Source organism: Stegodyphus dumicola, chromosome 9, assembly GCF_044657685.1.
Source record: "Stegodyphus dumicola isolate Sdum_Otavi_A_Nest chromosome 9, ASM4465768v1".
Classification (NCBI taxonomy): domain Eukaryota; kingdom Metazoa; phylum Arthropoda; class Arachnida; order Araneae; family Eresidae; genus Stegodyphus; species Stegodyphus dumicola.
In genome coordinates, this window is record NC_140776.1 from 173,193,753 (window position 1) to 173,210,853 (window position 17,101).

Consider the following 17,101-nt stretch of genomic DNA (forward strand, 5'->3'; position numbering starts at 1 on the left):
TTTGGGAAGAGATGTTAGTTCATCAAATAGCAGCATCATACAGAATAATTCTTTCTACCATTATGTTGTACCATATTCTAAGCAAGTGACATGGGATACCCCGTCTTAACGAGGTTGTTGATCGCATGGAAGTAGTCAGTCTGTTGATTCTTAACTTTAAAGAAGCGATAGCATAAAGTCCTTTTTGATTAAGCCTTTTGTATGTAGTTTTCCTTGATACAACTGTTCCATTGGCAGCTGCAAGTTCTGAAATTAACTGCTGAGTTGAGTAATAGACTTCCTGTTATGACAGGCAGTTATTGCCAGATATCAGTCATGAGAAACAGTTCTTATTCATTTATGAGCTTGTCCTTACAACAATTCCTGGGACTTTCTAATATTTTTTCCATAGTGTAGACCAGGGTTTCTTAAACTTTTTTCAATCACAACATGTCTTTATCACTGTGATTTTTTCGTGACCCCTTCAGGATGCCATAATATTTACAAAAATTTTGTGGGTCCGCATAAGTATTGTGCAAATCTGACACACACATGAGTGAAACTTAATTTTTTCTCTTGTACTGTAATATACTATTGCAGTTTTAGGTCATTAATTTCTGATTTTAAGACTAGAACAATGTGCAAATTTTAAATAAGTAACAGACAAAATGACAGCATCACGTGCAAAGCAAGGAAAATGAACGTTTATATTATAAAAAGAATGCATTGAAATGTTTTGGTTTTTTTTTCTTTGTTTGCATTTTCTTATCTTTACCTATTTGCAAATACATTGTGTAAAAATATTTGGTAATTTTAAAATTATTATAATAAGTAAAAGAAATATCAAAACTGCTAAAATTTTTGCCGACCCCCTTGCTGCAGATCCCACAACCCCAAGGGGGTCGCAACCCGCAGTTTAAGAAACCCTGGTGTAGACTGTCTGTTTTAAAACATTCACACATCTCACTGCTTCCATGATTGTATGCCCTGCTTCTAAGAGGCCACAGATTTGCTGCTTCACAGATTCTAGCTGTAAGAAACACTGTATTAAAAGTTGTTTTGCAGAAATTCTTTCAGATGCAGGAGTATTTATGATCTGGATATAGCTAGAATTTCGAATTCTTTACTTTCTCAAATAGTGAATTTCTGGATTTATGGAATTTAGACTTGGTCATCAATAAATATGTAAAATCCAAATCTTTTTAAAATTTTGTTTTAGAACAAACATATTATTCAAAGATAATATAAATTTAAATCTATTAGAATGTGTGTTCAGCAAAAAGTCAAACTTTTTATGTGAGCAAAGTAAGATTCTCTTATACAAAAAAAGGTATTTCACCTGATTGTTTTATACAAAAACTGAAACTTATACTGTAAAGTTTTAGATTAGAGTTTTCAGACTCAAAGAAAATGGCAAACAAAAATACCCATTTTGTCAAAACTTATTAAAACAAGGTTGTTGTGTTACTGATTTTTTTATTTACTAATTTTATGATTAAATCTGTTTTAACTTCCTTCTATGGACCCTTTATTGAATGTTCATTTAAGTATATGGGTGATATGTCAGAATGAAGAATTTCTTTGAACAGCAATGGTGGGCCGTGGTATCCATCATAGGGGATTAGGTATAAGAAAAAGACAGTTTTTGAATGGGTAAGGTAACAAGAATAATAATGCACAATGTGCTAGAGCAGTATTTCACAAATGTAGGCCTTGGAGTCTATAAATTGGAATTGAAGGTTTCCATGAAAAATAAAAAATTTAAAAGTTATAAATGTGTTGTATAAAAATTGTCACGTTTATGCTCACGAATTCACGATTCTATTTTTCACGAGTTGGGAGAGCATCAAATTAATCAAGAATATACTAGTATAATCAAGAGTCAATATACCATTTTCACGTAAAGACTCAACTTGAAAATAAGAACTTCTAGTTGAAACACAGAAATATTTAATGAAGCGCTTATGTACATTATTTACATTATTCAAAGCACAAAATTTACATATAATATAAATTTCCCCATCATAGGGCCAATATTCGTTTATCAAGAACAATTACCGCTATGCGGCCAAGATCAGATCATTTAAAGGCGTCGCCCTCAAGCTTAACTAAAAAAGTATTACATTCCTTCTCTGCCGCCAGTCACGTGACCTAGTCGGCGACAGACGATAAAAAATAAAAGAAAAACTGAATCCATCGGAGGGAAAAGAAATAATTTCAACAAACTCCCCCCCGATGAACAATAGGTTCATCATAAATTTAACTATTACAATATTACTATAACAATAAGAAACAAATAAAAATTACTTACATATACAGGTCACATTATATCAATAATTTCTTAACATCAAGAAAATTTTTTCTGAAACTATAGAAAAAACAAAACATTTAAATTAACATTTCTCAAGATCACCACAAATCATTAAACCAAGGAAAATAATAATGAATAAATGAAAACATTATGAAAAAGAACATTTTTTTTTTCATCAGTTTATCAGTCATTCAGTCCAATTTTTTTTAACCAGTCACTGATTATTGCAATTACTGATATCATCAATTTCTAAATTGTACAATAGCTGCACTGGACGTTTGATTACCGAATTACCAGTTTTCACTTCACACGATCTGATCATTCCATCTCTACCAATAAAGGTTTTGGTTATTCTTCCTAATTTCCACAAACTTCTAGGTAAATTTTCATCATGAAAAAGTACTATATCATTCACGTTGAATGTAGATGGTTTCTTCTGACCGGTATAATGAGCAGATCTCAAGCACAGGAGATATTCTTTTTTCCATCTGTTCCAAAAGTGATTTATTAGATTTTCTCGTGTACGGAAACGTTTTAACATTACTTCTCTGGAACCTGGTAAATTCAAGTCATTCCTCCTTACAGCTGGCAAACTCAAGAGTCGTTTACCAATCAACAGGTGGGCTGGAGTAAGTGCGGAGGGCTCTTCAAGATCAGAAAAGACGTATGTTAATGGTCGCGAGTTTATCATCGCTTCTATTTCAAGCAAAAGCGTTTCTAATTCACTTTGAGTCAAAGATGATTTCCCAATGTTCTTTCTTAAACTAGATTTTACACTGCGAACTAAACGTTCATAAAAACCGCCCCACCAGGCAGCACGTTCCACAATGTATTTCCATGTGATTCCATGCGAAGCATAAAATTTTTTAACTTCAGGGTGGTTAATCACTTTCCACATTTGCTTTAATTCAAGTTCGGCTCTTTTAAATGTTCTAGCATTGTCCGAGTACACAGTGGAACACAAACCTCTTCGGGATACGAACCTGCGGAACGCAAGTAAAAATTCTTCAGTGCTCATGCCTTTTACGAGCTCAAGGTGAATAGCTCTTGTAGTAGCGCAAGTAAACAATAAAATGTAGTATTTGTTGTCATTTTCTTTTACATACAAAGGACCTGCAAAATCGAGTCCACAAATTGCGAAAGGTGGAGATTCATTAACTCTATCCGCTGGAAGAGGTGCAGTGATTTGTTGTCCAGGACGTACATTATATTTTTTGCATATTAAGCATTTACTCAGGATTGATTTGACGTATTGTTTTCCTCTTAAGAGCCAGAATTTTTCACGTATATGCACTAGAGTATCCGATACACCCGCATGATAAACCTTTTCATGAGCGTCTCATACTACTAATTCACTTAATTTATGTTTTGAAGGGATTACTATTGGATGTTTGTTGTTAAATAGTAGGTTTGACTTTTGTAACCGACCTCGTACCAAAAGTAGACCTTCATCTGATAATATGGGATTTAATTCGAACAATTTTGAATCTTTTGGAATATGCTTGTTTTCTCTTAGAGACTTTATAACTTCAGGAAAACTATCTTCTTGAGCTTGTTTTAACCAAAAGGTTTCAGATTTACTGATTTCTTCTGCTGAAATTTCCGCAAAATTTCTATTTTCCCTTTTTACTTTTAAATTTGATATAAATCTGAAAATCCAAACAGTCACACGATAAAGTTTTTTCAAGGAACTAAATTTTGTCAAATTCATGAGTGGAACATTTTCAGCTTTGTCTGTTTTGATCAAACACGCTAGGATAGCTTCCGAGTTTCGAGATTCTTCTGATACATCATGTAATTTTGACGTCGATAGTTTGGATTTTGGCCATTGACTTTCAGGTAACGAAAGAAATGCAGGGCCATGCCACCATTTCGAAGAATCTATCAGTTCTTTTGCAGAACAACCCTTTGTTATTAGATCTGCAGGGTTGAGTTTTCCTTCGCAATGTCTCCATGAACAAGGATCTGAAATTTCATGTATTTCTGAAATTCTATTAGCAATGAAAGGTTTCCATCTTTTAGCTGTACCTTTAATCCAATGTAGAACTATTTCCGAATCTGACCATAAAATGACATTTGAAATATGTAGAATATTTTTCAGGTAGTTGGCAACCCTAGCACCCACCAGTGCTCCCATCAATTCAAGGCGGGGAAGCGTTAATTTCTTTAATGGTGCAACACGTGATTTTGCCAAAACAAATGTAGTTTCAAATTTATCTTCATCAGTTCTGTATCTCAAGTATGCGACTGAGCCATACGCATTTGGATTAGCATCACTAAAAATGTGTAACTGAACAGTGTCCCTGTCTAAATTTGGTACATGAAAATAATATCTGGGAATTTTCAACATTTTAAGTTCTTTTATTTCAGAGAGCCATATTTTCCAGTCATTTTCGAGTTCTCCAGAAAAGATCTCATCCCAAGGTACCCCTTGAAGCCATAGCTGTTGCAATAAACATTTAATTCGAATTACAAAGGGTGCGATAAATCCAGATGGGTCAAAATTTTTGGCTGCTATTTTTAATACATTACGTTTGGTACATTCAGTGTTTATAGAGGACAGTAAGGGTGTTAATTCTAGTCCTAAGACATTTTTATCATTGTTCCATATTAAACCTAGTACTTTTAAGGATGTACATGGAGTGTCACTATTGAGAGAGATTAACTTTTCCTCAAGCCATTTCTGCTTAAGCTCTAGGGAATTGGTTTCGAATTTTCTTAGATTTAGACCTCCTTCATCAAGAATTTTAACAGATTCATTTGATAGATTAAGCGCTTCTTCAACAGTTGTCGCTCCAGAAAATAGGTCATCCACGTAAAGATTTGAGTTAAGCATTTCAAAAGTCTTAAAGTTAGAATTCTTGTACTTATCAATGTGATGTTTTATTGTGCAGGCAAGGATGAAAGGACTACAAGTTACACCAAAGGTTGCTCTTGTCATTTTGTAAGAAATTACACTCTCTTTTCTATCAAGGTTTTTAAAATAAAGAAATCTCAGATAATCTCTGTCTTCTTCTGCGATTGATATTTGAAGGAATGCCTTTTCGATATCTGCCGAAAAGGCGATCCTATTTTCGCGGAATTTCAAAATAACGTCCAAAACATTTGGATTTAGATTTGGCCCTGGGTGAAGACAATCATTGAGAGAAAGTGCATCATTTGATTTTGAAGAAGCATCGTAAACGATGCATACCTTTGTTGTTGTTTTGTCGTTTCTAATTACAGGATGGTGAGGCATATAATAAGAATTAAGTGTTGAGCTGTTTTCAGGGCATACTTCTACAATTCCTAAATGTTCTTGTTCCCTGAGACTATTGTTGTATTCTTCAAATAACATTTCATTACACTTAAATTTATTTTCTAGACTAGCAAATCTTCTTTTAGCCACTTCAAGATTATTTCTCAATAAATCGCGAGATTTGCTCCATAGTAACCTTGCCTCATAACGACCATTTTTAAATTTCAAATTATTTTGAAAGTAATTTATGATTTCTAAATCACTAGAATTCTTTTCGTTATTCTCAACAATACCCATGACTTCTAAATCCCAAAATTTCTTCAGTTCATCATTTTCACTCTCAACTGATACACTACAACAATTTATTCTTCTATCTTTTGATTCTATCTGCCCCTGAATTGTATGTCCGAAAATAGTTTCTGCAATGTATAAATGCTTCCCAATTTTTCCCACAATACCTAATTGAATTTGCCATAAAAAGTCTGACCCTAGTAAAATAGTTATTTCCCGTTCATGCCCTGTATCAGCAGGATTAAATCCTCTCATTTTCAAGCGTTGAATCAAACCTTTGTCTGGAATTTTGACTGTAGCACCAGTTATTTTTTCAACTACCAAGGCTTCAATATTTATGGAATTGTTTGTTTGCGAAACATTTTGTAATTCAAGAGAAACTACGTCAAATGATGATTCTTGTGGTTTTCGTCCGCCAAATGAATATACTAATAAATTTTCTTTTCTAATAGGCTTTAAATTCAGTTTTCTTACTAAATTTTCTTTTATAAAGCATTTTTCTGAACCACTATCACACAAAACCCTTGCATGGATTCTGTTTTCACCACCAGAGACACATACAATACAAGTTTGGAGTAATGTAGAAATAGTTTTATTTTTCTGTTCAGAAACGCAAGATACTAAGGTTGTGGATTTATCTGCGTTAATATTTTCAGGACTTTCATGTTTTTCTGATTTATTACAGAACAGCTCATTGTGAAATTTATTACCACATTTCGAACATGGGGTTGATTTACTTTTACAGTTAGAAGACAGGTGTGATTTTAAAAAACACTTGTAACAGCGTCCTCCCTTCTTCAATTTAAAACGTTTCTCTTGGTCTGTATACCTTTTACAACCCAAGCTTGTATGATCCGAAGAGTCACAAAATACACAAAATATTTTTATAGAAGTGTTCAAGGCAGCAGCCGAAGGAACACTTTTCTTAGAAGAAAAGTTCTGATTATATTTTTGTTTGGAATTAAAATTAGTGTAAGTGTCATGTATTTTATTACTAGAAGAATTATTTACTAATATTGTGGCTTCATGGGCACGTAAATCTTCTCTTATAAATTCCAATAGGTCATTGACCTTATACTCATTTTCTGTATTATTTTTCTTATGAAATTCTAGAACCATGTTTTCTGGTAACAATTTTAACAGTATAGGCAAAAGTAGATGCTCGTATGAACCTGTTGTTACCCCCATTGACTTGAGATTTCTGATATGTATTTCACATTTATCATACAGATTTCTAAGTCCCCTTATATTATTTGATGATTTTACTGGCTCTAAGTTCAAAATTTTATTTATATGACAGTTTATGATTGTATCACGCCTACCATATCTTTCGTTTAACAATTTTAGGCATTCATCATAATTTTCATCAGTGAGATCAAACCCTGATACAACATTATATGCAGTACCTGTCAAAAGAGATTTCAGGTATTGAAATTTACTTATTTTTGACAAAGAGTCATTGTTATCCACAGCATTCTTGAAACAGTTAATAAATTCTAAATAAGTGCTGGGATCACCAGAGAATTTTTCAATATTTAATTTCGGCAACTTAACTGCCGCAACAAATTTACTTTCGATTACAGGAGTTACAGGTACATTTTGAACTACGTTAACTTCGGTATCTGCTTTACATTTTCTTAACCTATTCTTAATTTTGGATTTCATACTCAAAATTTTATGAGAGTATTCTTCAACCGATTTTAATTCTTTTTCATATTCAGCTTTATCTTCAATCAATTTATCTATCTCTTTATCAATTTCATTTAAAGAATTTTCTTTTTCTGACAAAATATCCTGACACTCTAACAAGGAATCTGTGTCAGTTCTTTCAATCGCTGCTACCAGCAAATCTTCTGCTTTATTTATTTGTTTAGTGATTGCAGATCTGATAGCAGCTCTTTTCGACTTTAATTTGTCTATATTTTCCATATTTCAAGTAATGGAATATAACCTTACAAAATTCAACAAATAATTGTAACAAAATTTAAAGTACAGTATTTCAATATTTTAAGCACTTCCTTTAAAAACAATATATTTATAGTCTACAAATTTCCTTCGAATAAGACCAAGTATTTTTTTCAAGCATCAATGAAGTATTATTCTTTCAAGTAATATTTCAATAAATCAACATAAATATTCAATACTTTTATTTAACTCAATCATTATTTTTCAAGGTTGAATACTTCAAGAATGAAAGAAAATGGCTTACCTGATATTTTCAGGTATCCTTCCATTATTCCAGCATAGAACTATATTCAACTATATTCAGTTTCGATTTTAAAGTATCTAAAGGTCCGGGAATTTCGGCACCAAAATTATGTATATAAAAATTGTCACGTTTATGCTCACGAATTCACGATTCTATTTTTCACGAGTTGGGAGAGCATCAAATTAATCAAGAATATACTAGTATAATCAAGAGTCAATATACCATTTTCACGTAAAGACTCAACTTGAAAATAAGAACTTCTAGTTGAAACACAGAAATATTTAATGAAGCGCTTATGTACATTATTTACATTATTCAAAGCACAAAATTTACATATAATATAAATTTCCCCATCATAGGGCCAATATTCGTTTATCAAGAACAATTACCGCTATGCGGCCAAGATCAGATCATTTAAAGGCGTCGCCCTCAAGCTTAACTAAAAAAGTATTACATTCCTTCTCTGCCGCCAGTCACGTGACCTAGCCGGCGACAGACGATAAAAAATAAAAGAAAAACTGAATCCATCGGAGGGAAAAGAAATAATTTCAACATGTGTGTTTGTATCTGTCAGTGTCAGTCAAAAATCTTTTATATTTAAATGTTAAAAAATATTTATTTTCTGGTACAGTTTTTGAATTAGGTTGCTTTTATTGCCCAACTTGTGGATTAAAAGCAAAAAGACAAACAAACAAAAATACACACACCCAACACTGTGAAACCATCAGCTGATTGCTTTCATGTAAACCCTGTGTTAACTGTTTGAACATGTTTTCGTAATCATCTTCTAAGAGAACAGCTTTTTTGACTAAATTCCTCTCTGTATTTAAGTACAGAAGTAAAAGAACAATATATTTCATTCTAAACCCTTTAACATATCACAAAAGCACTTTCCGAAATTTAAGTTCTGTACCAAAAGCTTAAATAAAGTCACTAGAAAACTGTGTGAAAAATCGGAATTCTCTAAAACTGCATGCCACTAGTTAATAATAAGTAATGTTGTGGGAGGAACATTTGAGAGCTTAACTGGTCCTTTCCAAGAATAAACTAGAACTTATCTAAATACAGGGCATACTCAGGAAAAATTCACATTCATGTTAAAATTTCCAAATGCTTGGTAACATTTTGTTGTCAAGTATTACTAAAAATGGTGGGGACTAAAATAGTCTTAATAACACACCGTTAATATCTTAGATGTTGCACAGACTGAAATGTTATTACACAAAACTACATATGAAGCTTTTGAATCAGAAAATCCATCTGACAACTATTGGTAAAGTTTTCAGGCATTAGTTACTGCGTAACTGGAGAGCTTATTAAAATTCATTTCATTCCATGAACCATTCTTCTTTTTTTTGGGGGGGGGAGGGGGCAGTTGTCCCTTATCTTCATACCTTCTTGATATGAAATCTCTAATTTAATACATAAAGGATTAAGTGAAAACCATTGTCTGCATCAAAATGTCTTATTCATCATATTAAATTTTCAATTTTAGCAAAGAAAAATATGTATGCAGTATGTGTAACATTTCACTCCAAACAAATACTGGTCTTTGGGTCTGCTTATTAAATAAGCTAAAAACTAAATGAGGCAGAAAAGTGACAGTCTTCACTCTTATTCATTCAAACTGAAAATAAAAATGTAACTCTCTAGCTGGCAAATGTTTAAAGTCTCAACAGCCTGCAGTATAATTCAATATTATGAATGATAATATAATGATAATTTTTGGGCCAAAAAAAAGCTATTTAGAATAAAAATTAATTTACAACACACTTGCTTTTGCTTGTCATATTGTCTGTTCCTACACCATGTGAGAGAAAGGGGGAAAAAAGTTTTATAGGAATTTATGGAAAGATCGTTCTGGTTATCGGATGTCGAGATTCCAGACTTCGTACTGTACTTATTTTTCACTTCAAGCCCACAGCCTGAAAACATAAAATATGAAACGTAACTTTTTTTATTGGTTATATATAGTGTTGCGTGTGTACGGGTTCATTACAAAATGAATGCACAAGTCCGATGAAAAGGGAAGAAAATTTATTATTATCACAACAAATAATGCTTAAATTTTCTCAGATATTCGTGCAGTATTACAAAATCTCACACTAGTTATCTTTTAACTACTCAAATGTTCAAAAGAACTTAATTCAAAACAGCTAAAGAAAGCTAATCCGCGAATTTGCTGCAATCAGCAAGAGCAGTTTTCTAAACAAACTCTTTAAACAACAAACTAACAACGAGCAGAGAGGTTTTCCTCCTTTTTATAAGATTTTAAATCGCACGCGAGAATTTTCCGAAACTTTCTCGAAATCAAAAAGATGTATTTATTTATTAAATGTTAAAAGCGCGTGCTCTTGTATTTTTAACTTTCTGGCTTAGCTTTCCTTTAATATTCGTCACGCGCTACACTGCATGGGGAATAAAACAATTTAATTTATAATTCAATTAACATTAGCTTTTTAAATACAAAATACGTAACACAGCCCCCTTCCCGAGGACTGCACTTCCCGGGCAGTACAATCCCTGTACAGGAAGCCAAACTTACAACTAAAGGCATAAATGCAATAATAAAATTTACATTACAATAACAAAAAAAAAAAAAAAAAAAAAAAAAAAACCATGAATCAAATAAAATGTTATCAAATAAATACAAAATACACATTTAGAAACAAAAAGGACCATCGTCTTACACTATTTACAATTATTTACACTACGTATTATGGCCATAGTAATGAGCTAACCTGTCGTAATGAACGACTTTAGGTTTAGAGTTCGAAGACTTACGGATCCGAACCGCGACGTCATTCGGCCTGTTTGGGACTGTGTACGGACCATCCCAAGGTGACTGTAATTTAGGCCTGAGTCTTTTTCGTCGAATCGGGTTCCACAGCCACACCTTGTCTCCTTTGTTGGATCTATGTCCAGTAGCTCTCGTGTTGTATCTGGACTTCGCTTTCTCTGTTGCCAAATTGACTCGCTTTCGTGCGGAATGGTGCATCACTTCAAAACGGGCCTTGACATCTTAGATGTGTTCCTCAGGCGATGAAGACGCATCCGTATGGAGATCAAACAGGCGGTCACAAGGCAAATGAAGGTCTCGACCGAAGAGCATCTGAAATGGAGAATAGCTGGTAGACTTGCATTTCTTTTCGATCTTAGTATGATTTCGGCAGCTTCCTGAGTTGGGTCTTTCGGACAATTTCCAGGAGAGGATCCCTACTAAGGATGGATAGTCATGTTCTCTGTTGTTTTTGAAGTCCAAGGAAAAACTGTATTTCCTTAAAAAGTCTAATCCAAGTATGCATGAATATGTAATATCCGCGACATATGTCGTTTAATGGTAGGCGGCACTTCCAAACGTGATGTTCACATTTAACTTCCCAGCTATGTCGATCTTATCACCAGACGCAGTCTGAAGGGTAACACAGGATGGCATCCAAATAAGTTTATCTTTAAACTGTTCAGCTAAATCTTTCCTAATGATGGTAACATTAGCTCCTGTGTCATTGATCATATTGCAAGGAACTCCATCGATATGCGCATTGATGGACTGTCTGTTACTGTTGCCACTCACTGTAGAAATCTTGAGCGCTTTAAAACAAGGTTTTTCATTATCTGGTAACCTCAGTTCCTTGATATGGTCATTAATTTGTTTCCTGCGTTGTTTCTGAGAAATAGTCTCAATTTTCGTACCCTGGGGTGTTCTGCAATTCTTTCATACGTGGCCTTCAGCTCCACAGTTTTAGCACTTTGGTTTCCTGTCAATCCTTTTTCCGTCCCATGACATTTAATTGTCTGTTTAACCCACCTCATATTTTCCCTGCTCTGGGGTGTTCAGCAGTTCTGCTATATGTGTCCTTTAGCTCCACAGTTCCAATATTTTAAGGTCGGTTTCTTGTCATTGATATTTCTTCTCAAGGTATTGAGTTGTCTGGTTCTTACATCGTTGCTGAGAAATGGTCTCAATTTTCGTACCCTGGGGTGTTCTGCAATTATTTCATACGTGGCCTTCAGCTCCACAGTTCCAGCACTTTGGTTTCCTGTCAATCATTTTCCGGCCCATGACATTTAATTGTCTGTTTAACCCACCTCTCATATTTTCTCTGCTCTGGGGTGTTCTGCAGTTCTGCCATATGTGTCCTTCAGCTCCACAGTTCCAACATTTTAAGATCGGTTTCTTGTCATTGATATTTCTTCTCAAGGCATTGAGTTGGCAATCTCTACGAGTTGCTTGTTGAGCTGCCTCGAATTTCATGGCGTACACTAGAGCACTTTTTAAATCTTTAACATCCGCCATTCGTAGAGCCTTCTGTATTTCGGGATCCCGGATCCCATCGATAAAATACTGCAGGGACAGGATTTCCCTCATTTCTCTAGGGCACTATGTAAAGGCGAGATGAGAAAGCCTTTCGATATCGGTGGCGAGCTCCTGGAGTGATTCTGTTGATGGGATTTTAATTGAAGCCTGCTGTAGTCTTTTAGACATTTCTCGCCAAAGCGCAGCTCCAATGTGCCGGATAAAGCTTCGAAGTCAAGTTTCTGGTTTTCGGGAAGAGTCTGCAGAATATCCGCTGCATTTGCTGTCAGAGAAGCGGCAAGATGACAGGCCTTAACTTGGGAATCCCATCCATTTGCGTCCGTCACTATTGAAAATTGTGTCGTATACACTTGCCAGCAGGTCTTCCCATCATAAGTGGATAGCTTCAGTGAGGGACAAGGAGGCACAGGTAAAAATGTGAAACTATCAGAATTGCTCCTTGCCGTCGCTACAAACTTCTTTAAAGTATCAACTTCTTTCACAATTGCTCAAACCCTGTCATCAGTTTGTTGTTCGATTTAGTGTTGGACGGCAAAACCCTTCCTTCGATTCGTTGTTCTACAACAGAAACTCTGTCTTCTATTCGATCTTTGAGAGAAGAAACTCTTGCTTTTATTTGTTCTTTTACCGAAGAAACTCTCTTCTATTTTTCCAACTTTAGTATCAACAGTGTCAATTCTGCCTTCCATAGCCTCAAATTTGTTTTCTCTATTATACAAGTAATATCTCTTTTCCTTTCTTCTTGACCTGCTTCAATCTTTTCTTGAATTGCTTTCATCTCTCTTTTAACGGATTTTTCTCCCGATTTCATTTCATCTTTAACGGATTGCTGTCCCGATTTCATTTCTTCTTTAACAGAGTCTTTCATCTCTTCTTTAAATGCAGCAAAGGCTGCCATGAATTGCCTTAACTGTTCTTCCATTGCTCTAGTAATTGGCATTCAAACCCCACTACTGACACCAAAAAGTGTTACGTGTGTACAGGTTCATTACAAAATGAACTTAATTCAAAACAGCTAAAGAAAGCTAATCCGCGAATTCGCTGCAATCAACAAGAGCAGTTTTCTAAACAAACTCTTAAAACAACAACAAAACTAACAATGAACTGAGAGGTTTTCCTCCTTTTTATAAGATTTTAAATCGTGCGCAAGAATTTTCTGGACCTGGCTGGCTTGCTCTCCGGATCTTTCGCCGATAGAAAACATGTATGTGGTCCATGGTTGCTGAACGATTGACCGAGATTACATCCCAAGCTGCCACACCAGATCAACTTTGGCAACGTATGGAAGCTGCTTGGTCTGCTGTACCCCAAGAACGCATCCAAAGTCTCTTTGAATCAATGTGTGTGGCAGCAGTGATCTCCAACAATGGTGGCTACTCTGACTACTGATTCTGGAAGGAACCACACTTCACAGAAGTCTATAAATTTAATCATTTGATACTTGTTCAACATGTTATCTACTAAATAAATTTTATTGTGATATCTCTTGTCTTTCTTGGTGTTGCGATTAGGGTGGCCAGCAGTGTATTACCTAAGCCAGTTCATGTTGTGAAACACATACATAATGTTATGGATTTCGTATTTAAATAGCTAATGTTAGTTGAATTATAAATTAAATTGTTTTATTCCCCGTGCAGTGTAGCGCGTGACGAATATTAAAGGAAAGCTAAGCCGGAAAGTTAAAAATACAAGAGTACATGCATTTAACATTTAATAAATAAATATCTCTTTTTGAGTTCCTGGCGATTGACCAAGAATCCTACGACAATGCGTGCCATGTGTGGTCGCGTATTATCCTGTTAAAATATGGGAAAGCCCTAAACGTAAGGAAGGACAACTGGCTCCAACACCTCGGAGGTGTAACGCGTGCTGTTTAAATTACCGGCAATGCGTACTAGAGGAGTGCGAGAGTGATATCCAATACCGCCCCATACCATAATACCCGGTGCATGACTAGTGTGGCGGAGCATAACGCAGCCGTTCAGCATCCTCTCTCCACAGTGTCTCCAGACTCGAATCCGACCATTGTGGTGTTGCAGACAGAAGCGTAATTCGTCAGTAAAGACAATTTCAATCCATACTGCCGTCCATATCCTTCTTTCATCACAACATTGACAGCGGAGACGTCTGTGGTTCTGCGTCAAGGGTAAATGAAGTAATGGACGTCTTGCAGACAGACCACTCTGCAGTAAACGGCATCGAATGGTACGCGCAGACACTGGATAATGTGTTACAGACTGAATGTGCTGTGCTATAGTTCGTGCATTGACTGAGCGATCGGTCACTGCCATGTGCACAATGTTCCTTTCATCACGTGAAGTGGTGCACTGAGGTGGATGCGATCGAACACGCCGGTCTGTGGTACACTCCTGCATCCAACAGTCACATATCCGCATTACAGTTGTTTGGTTTCGTCCAACATTGCTACTGATTTCCCTGAAAGATAATCTACACTCTCGGCAGGCCACTATCCTTCCTCTGTCGAACTCGGGTACTTGATCAAACAATGATCGTTGTTTACTAAAAGGCATAATTGATCCCCCTTTTTTTAAAAAAAAACACAAGAAAAACACAAGTGTCGAACTTGAAATTGTTGAAAACTCCAAGCCTTAAATAACGCTTTGAAGTGGCGCCACAGGCGCGAGTGATGTGCGTCTGCGCTGAAATTCTAATCGTTTGTATATCTCACCTCCGTTGATGCATGTTGTAAATTCCATGTTATTTGCATGCTTCCTTCAGGTTGTTGCATTTATGGTGGCCAGCAGTGTACATATATATTAGAAAGTTGTTATATCATGAACCAGGCTCCTTCATGACAATGGTTCATTGCTCAGAAGTGATTCTAGGAGGAAGTTCACAAACTGCAGTTCTTTCTAAGCATCATTCTGGAACACTTGAAATGTAATTTTGGTTTATATATATATGACAAGAATCAATTTATGTTTAGAATCTCTGTGTTTTTGTAATGCAGTGTTTATAGAGAAAATTTTGTTCCTGGATCCTAACCCCGTTCTCTTTTTTCTACAAACTACACTTTCTGCAGAAACTTAAACCTTTTAGAATACAAATTATACATCATTTGTCATAAATACTGAATTTTCCTAGCCTGTAATTTTAGGTGACTGCTGAAAATTATAATGTCTCAGCTAGATATAATTTGTTGTGCTTATTAAGTAAATAAATGGTCCTTATGATGTATCATTTTGTTCATGTAAATGCTTTGGTTAGGTTATTAAAGAGTGAAATAAACTTCACTAGAGATTGGAAGTCCCTTTCTGTTTAGATTTAAGGCTGATGAACTTTATCTGTTGTATGGTTATCTCTCACACTCTGAGTAAGGTAATGTTTATAAAATGCACTAAAATACTTTCATCCATATTAGAGTTTGAATCTAGTGTATGCCAGAAGCTTCCTGTAAACAAATACTCAGACAGGTGGTAATCCTTAACATAGTTCCTGTTAGATTGAAGCAAAACTCAAATTCCATATTTCACAGTAGTGTGCCTTTTAAAAAGTAAAAACTGAACTCATGTTATTTTACAGTTAGACACATAAGATCACAGCAAGCACTCACAGCTGACCACCATGGCAATATAAAATTTTTCATGAATGAAATTCATAGTTGTTTTGCATACATTAAAAGTTTTGTAGTATTTTTTGTAATAATTTATGTAATAGCCCAAAATTCAGAGTTTAATTTTAGATTCCTGTTTAGTAGTGGCTTGAAAAGCAACTTCATTTACTTTCACCATTTTAATTGTTCACTCACATGGAAAATTCTTTTATTGATGTAGAAATAATGGCGGAAACTCTCATTCTCGTAGTTATTGGTTTCATTTTACTAAATTTTTCATTCTAAAATATGCTTCACCTGTTAGTGTGTAAGCTATCTCAGTAGACAAAGCTTTTGTAACTATTTTTTTTTATGTTGTTTTATTAAAACTTAATCTATAATGATATTTTTATGGTAAAATTGATGATAGGTTGACCGGGACATAAAAATGGTTGGAAATTTGCCACTTCCATGTATATTTCCAGTTATTTTTATGTGTACATTAATTTACAGATTGTGAAATATCATTAAATGTCAAACAGTTGTATTTAAATAAATCCATTATTTTAAAAAAGTCTTAATTATATTGTGTTAAATGCATGACATTTAAAAAAAAAAGTTGTATGCTTTTTCATTGCATGATAAATACTGTCTTATATTTAAATATAGTCAGTACTGCTCCTAAAGAATTCAGAGGACCCAATCCAAATACTAAAATGTCAAAAAATAAAAAGAAAAAAATGCGTAAGAAAGCGAAGCGTCAGCAAGAATTGCTGGAAATGCAAATGCAGCAGCTTGAAGAATTAGAAATGGAAGAAAATTTGAATCAGGTATTACTTGAGTGAATATAGTATACATTTATGTTAATGTAAATTCACAGTTGTGATTGATTTAAAAATCTCTTGTAATTTTGAGATCTTAATGAAGTAACTTTTTATAATTGCAACATTTTAATTATGTGACTATAGCAATACGTTAACTAGTATTTGAATCATAGAAATTTTTCATTGTTAGTACTTTGTAAAGAAGTGACAAAGTGTTTTGCAAAATAGTTTTTCTGTTAATTTCTGTTTTTATATTTTCTATGCAAATGCTTAATTACTATTTCTGTACATGTAACAATATATGAAATACATGTTTGCTTTAATCATGCTCTGTATTTATTTAACCATACAGTTTTTAAATTTCAGTAAGTGTTGCAT

General features: G+C 34.5%; 1 protein-coding gene across 1 annotated transcript in view; it reads left to right on the forward strand.

Annotated features, from left to right (window-relative positions):
• The window catches only part of LOC118204957 (SRSF protein kinase 3-like), a 63,052-nt gene that overhangs the window by 25,217 nt on the left and 20,734 nt on the right, over nt 1–17,101 (forward strand). The window contains exon 9 of the mRNA XM_085824357.1: nt 16,569–16,729. Coding sequence (XP_085680483.1) covers nt 16,569–16,729 — 161 coding nt within the window. The remainder of the gene's footprint in view (nt 1–16,568; nt 16,730–17,101) is intronic.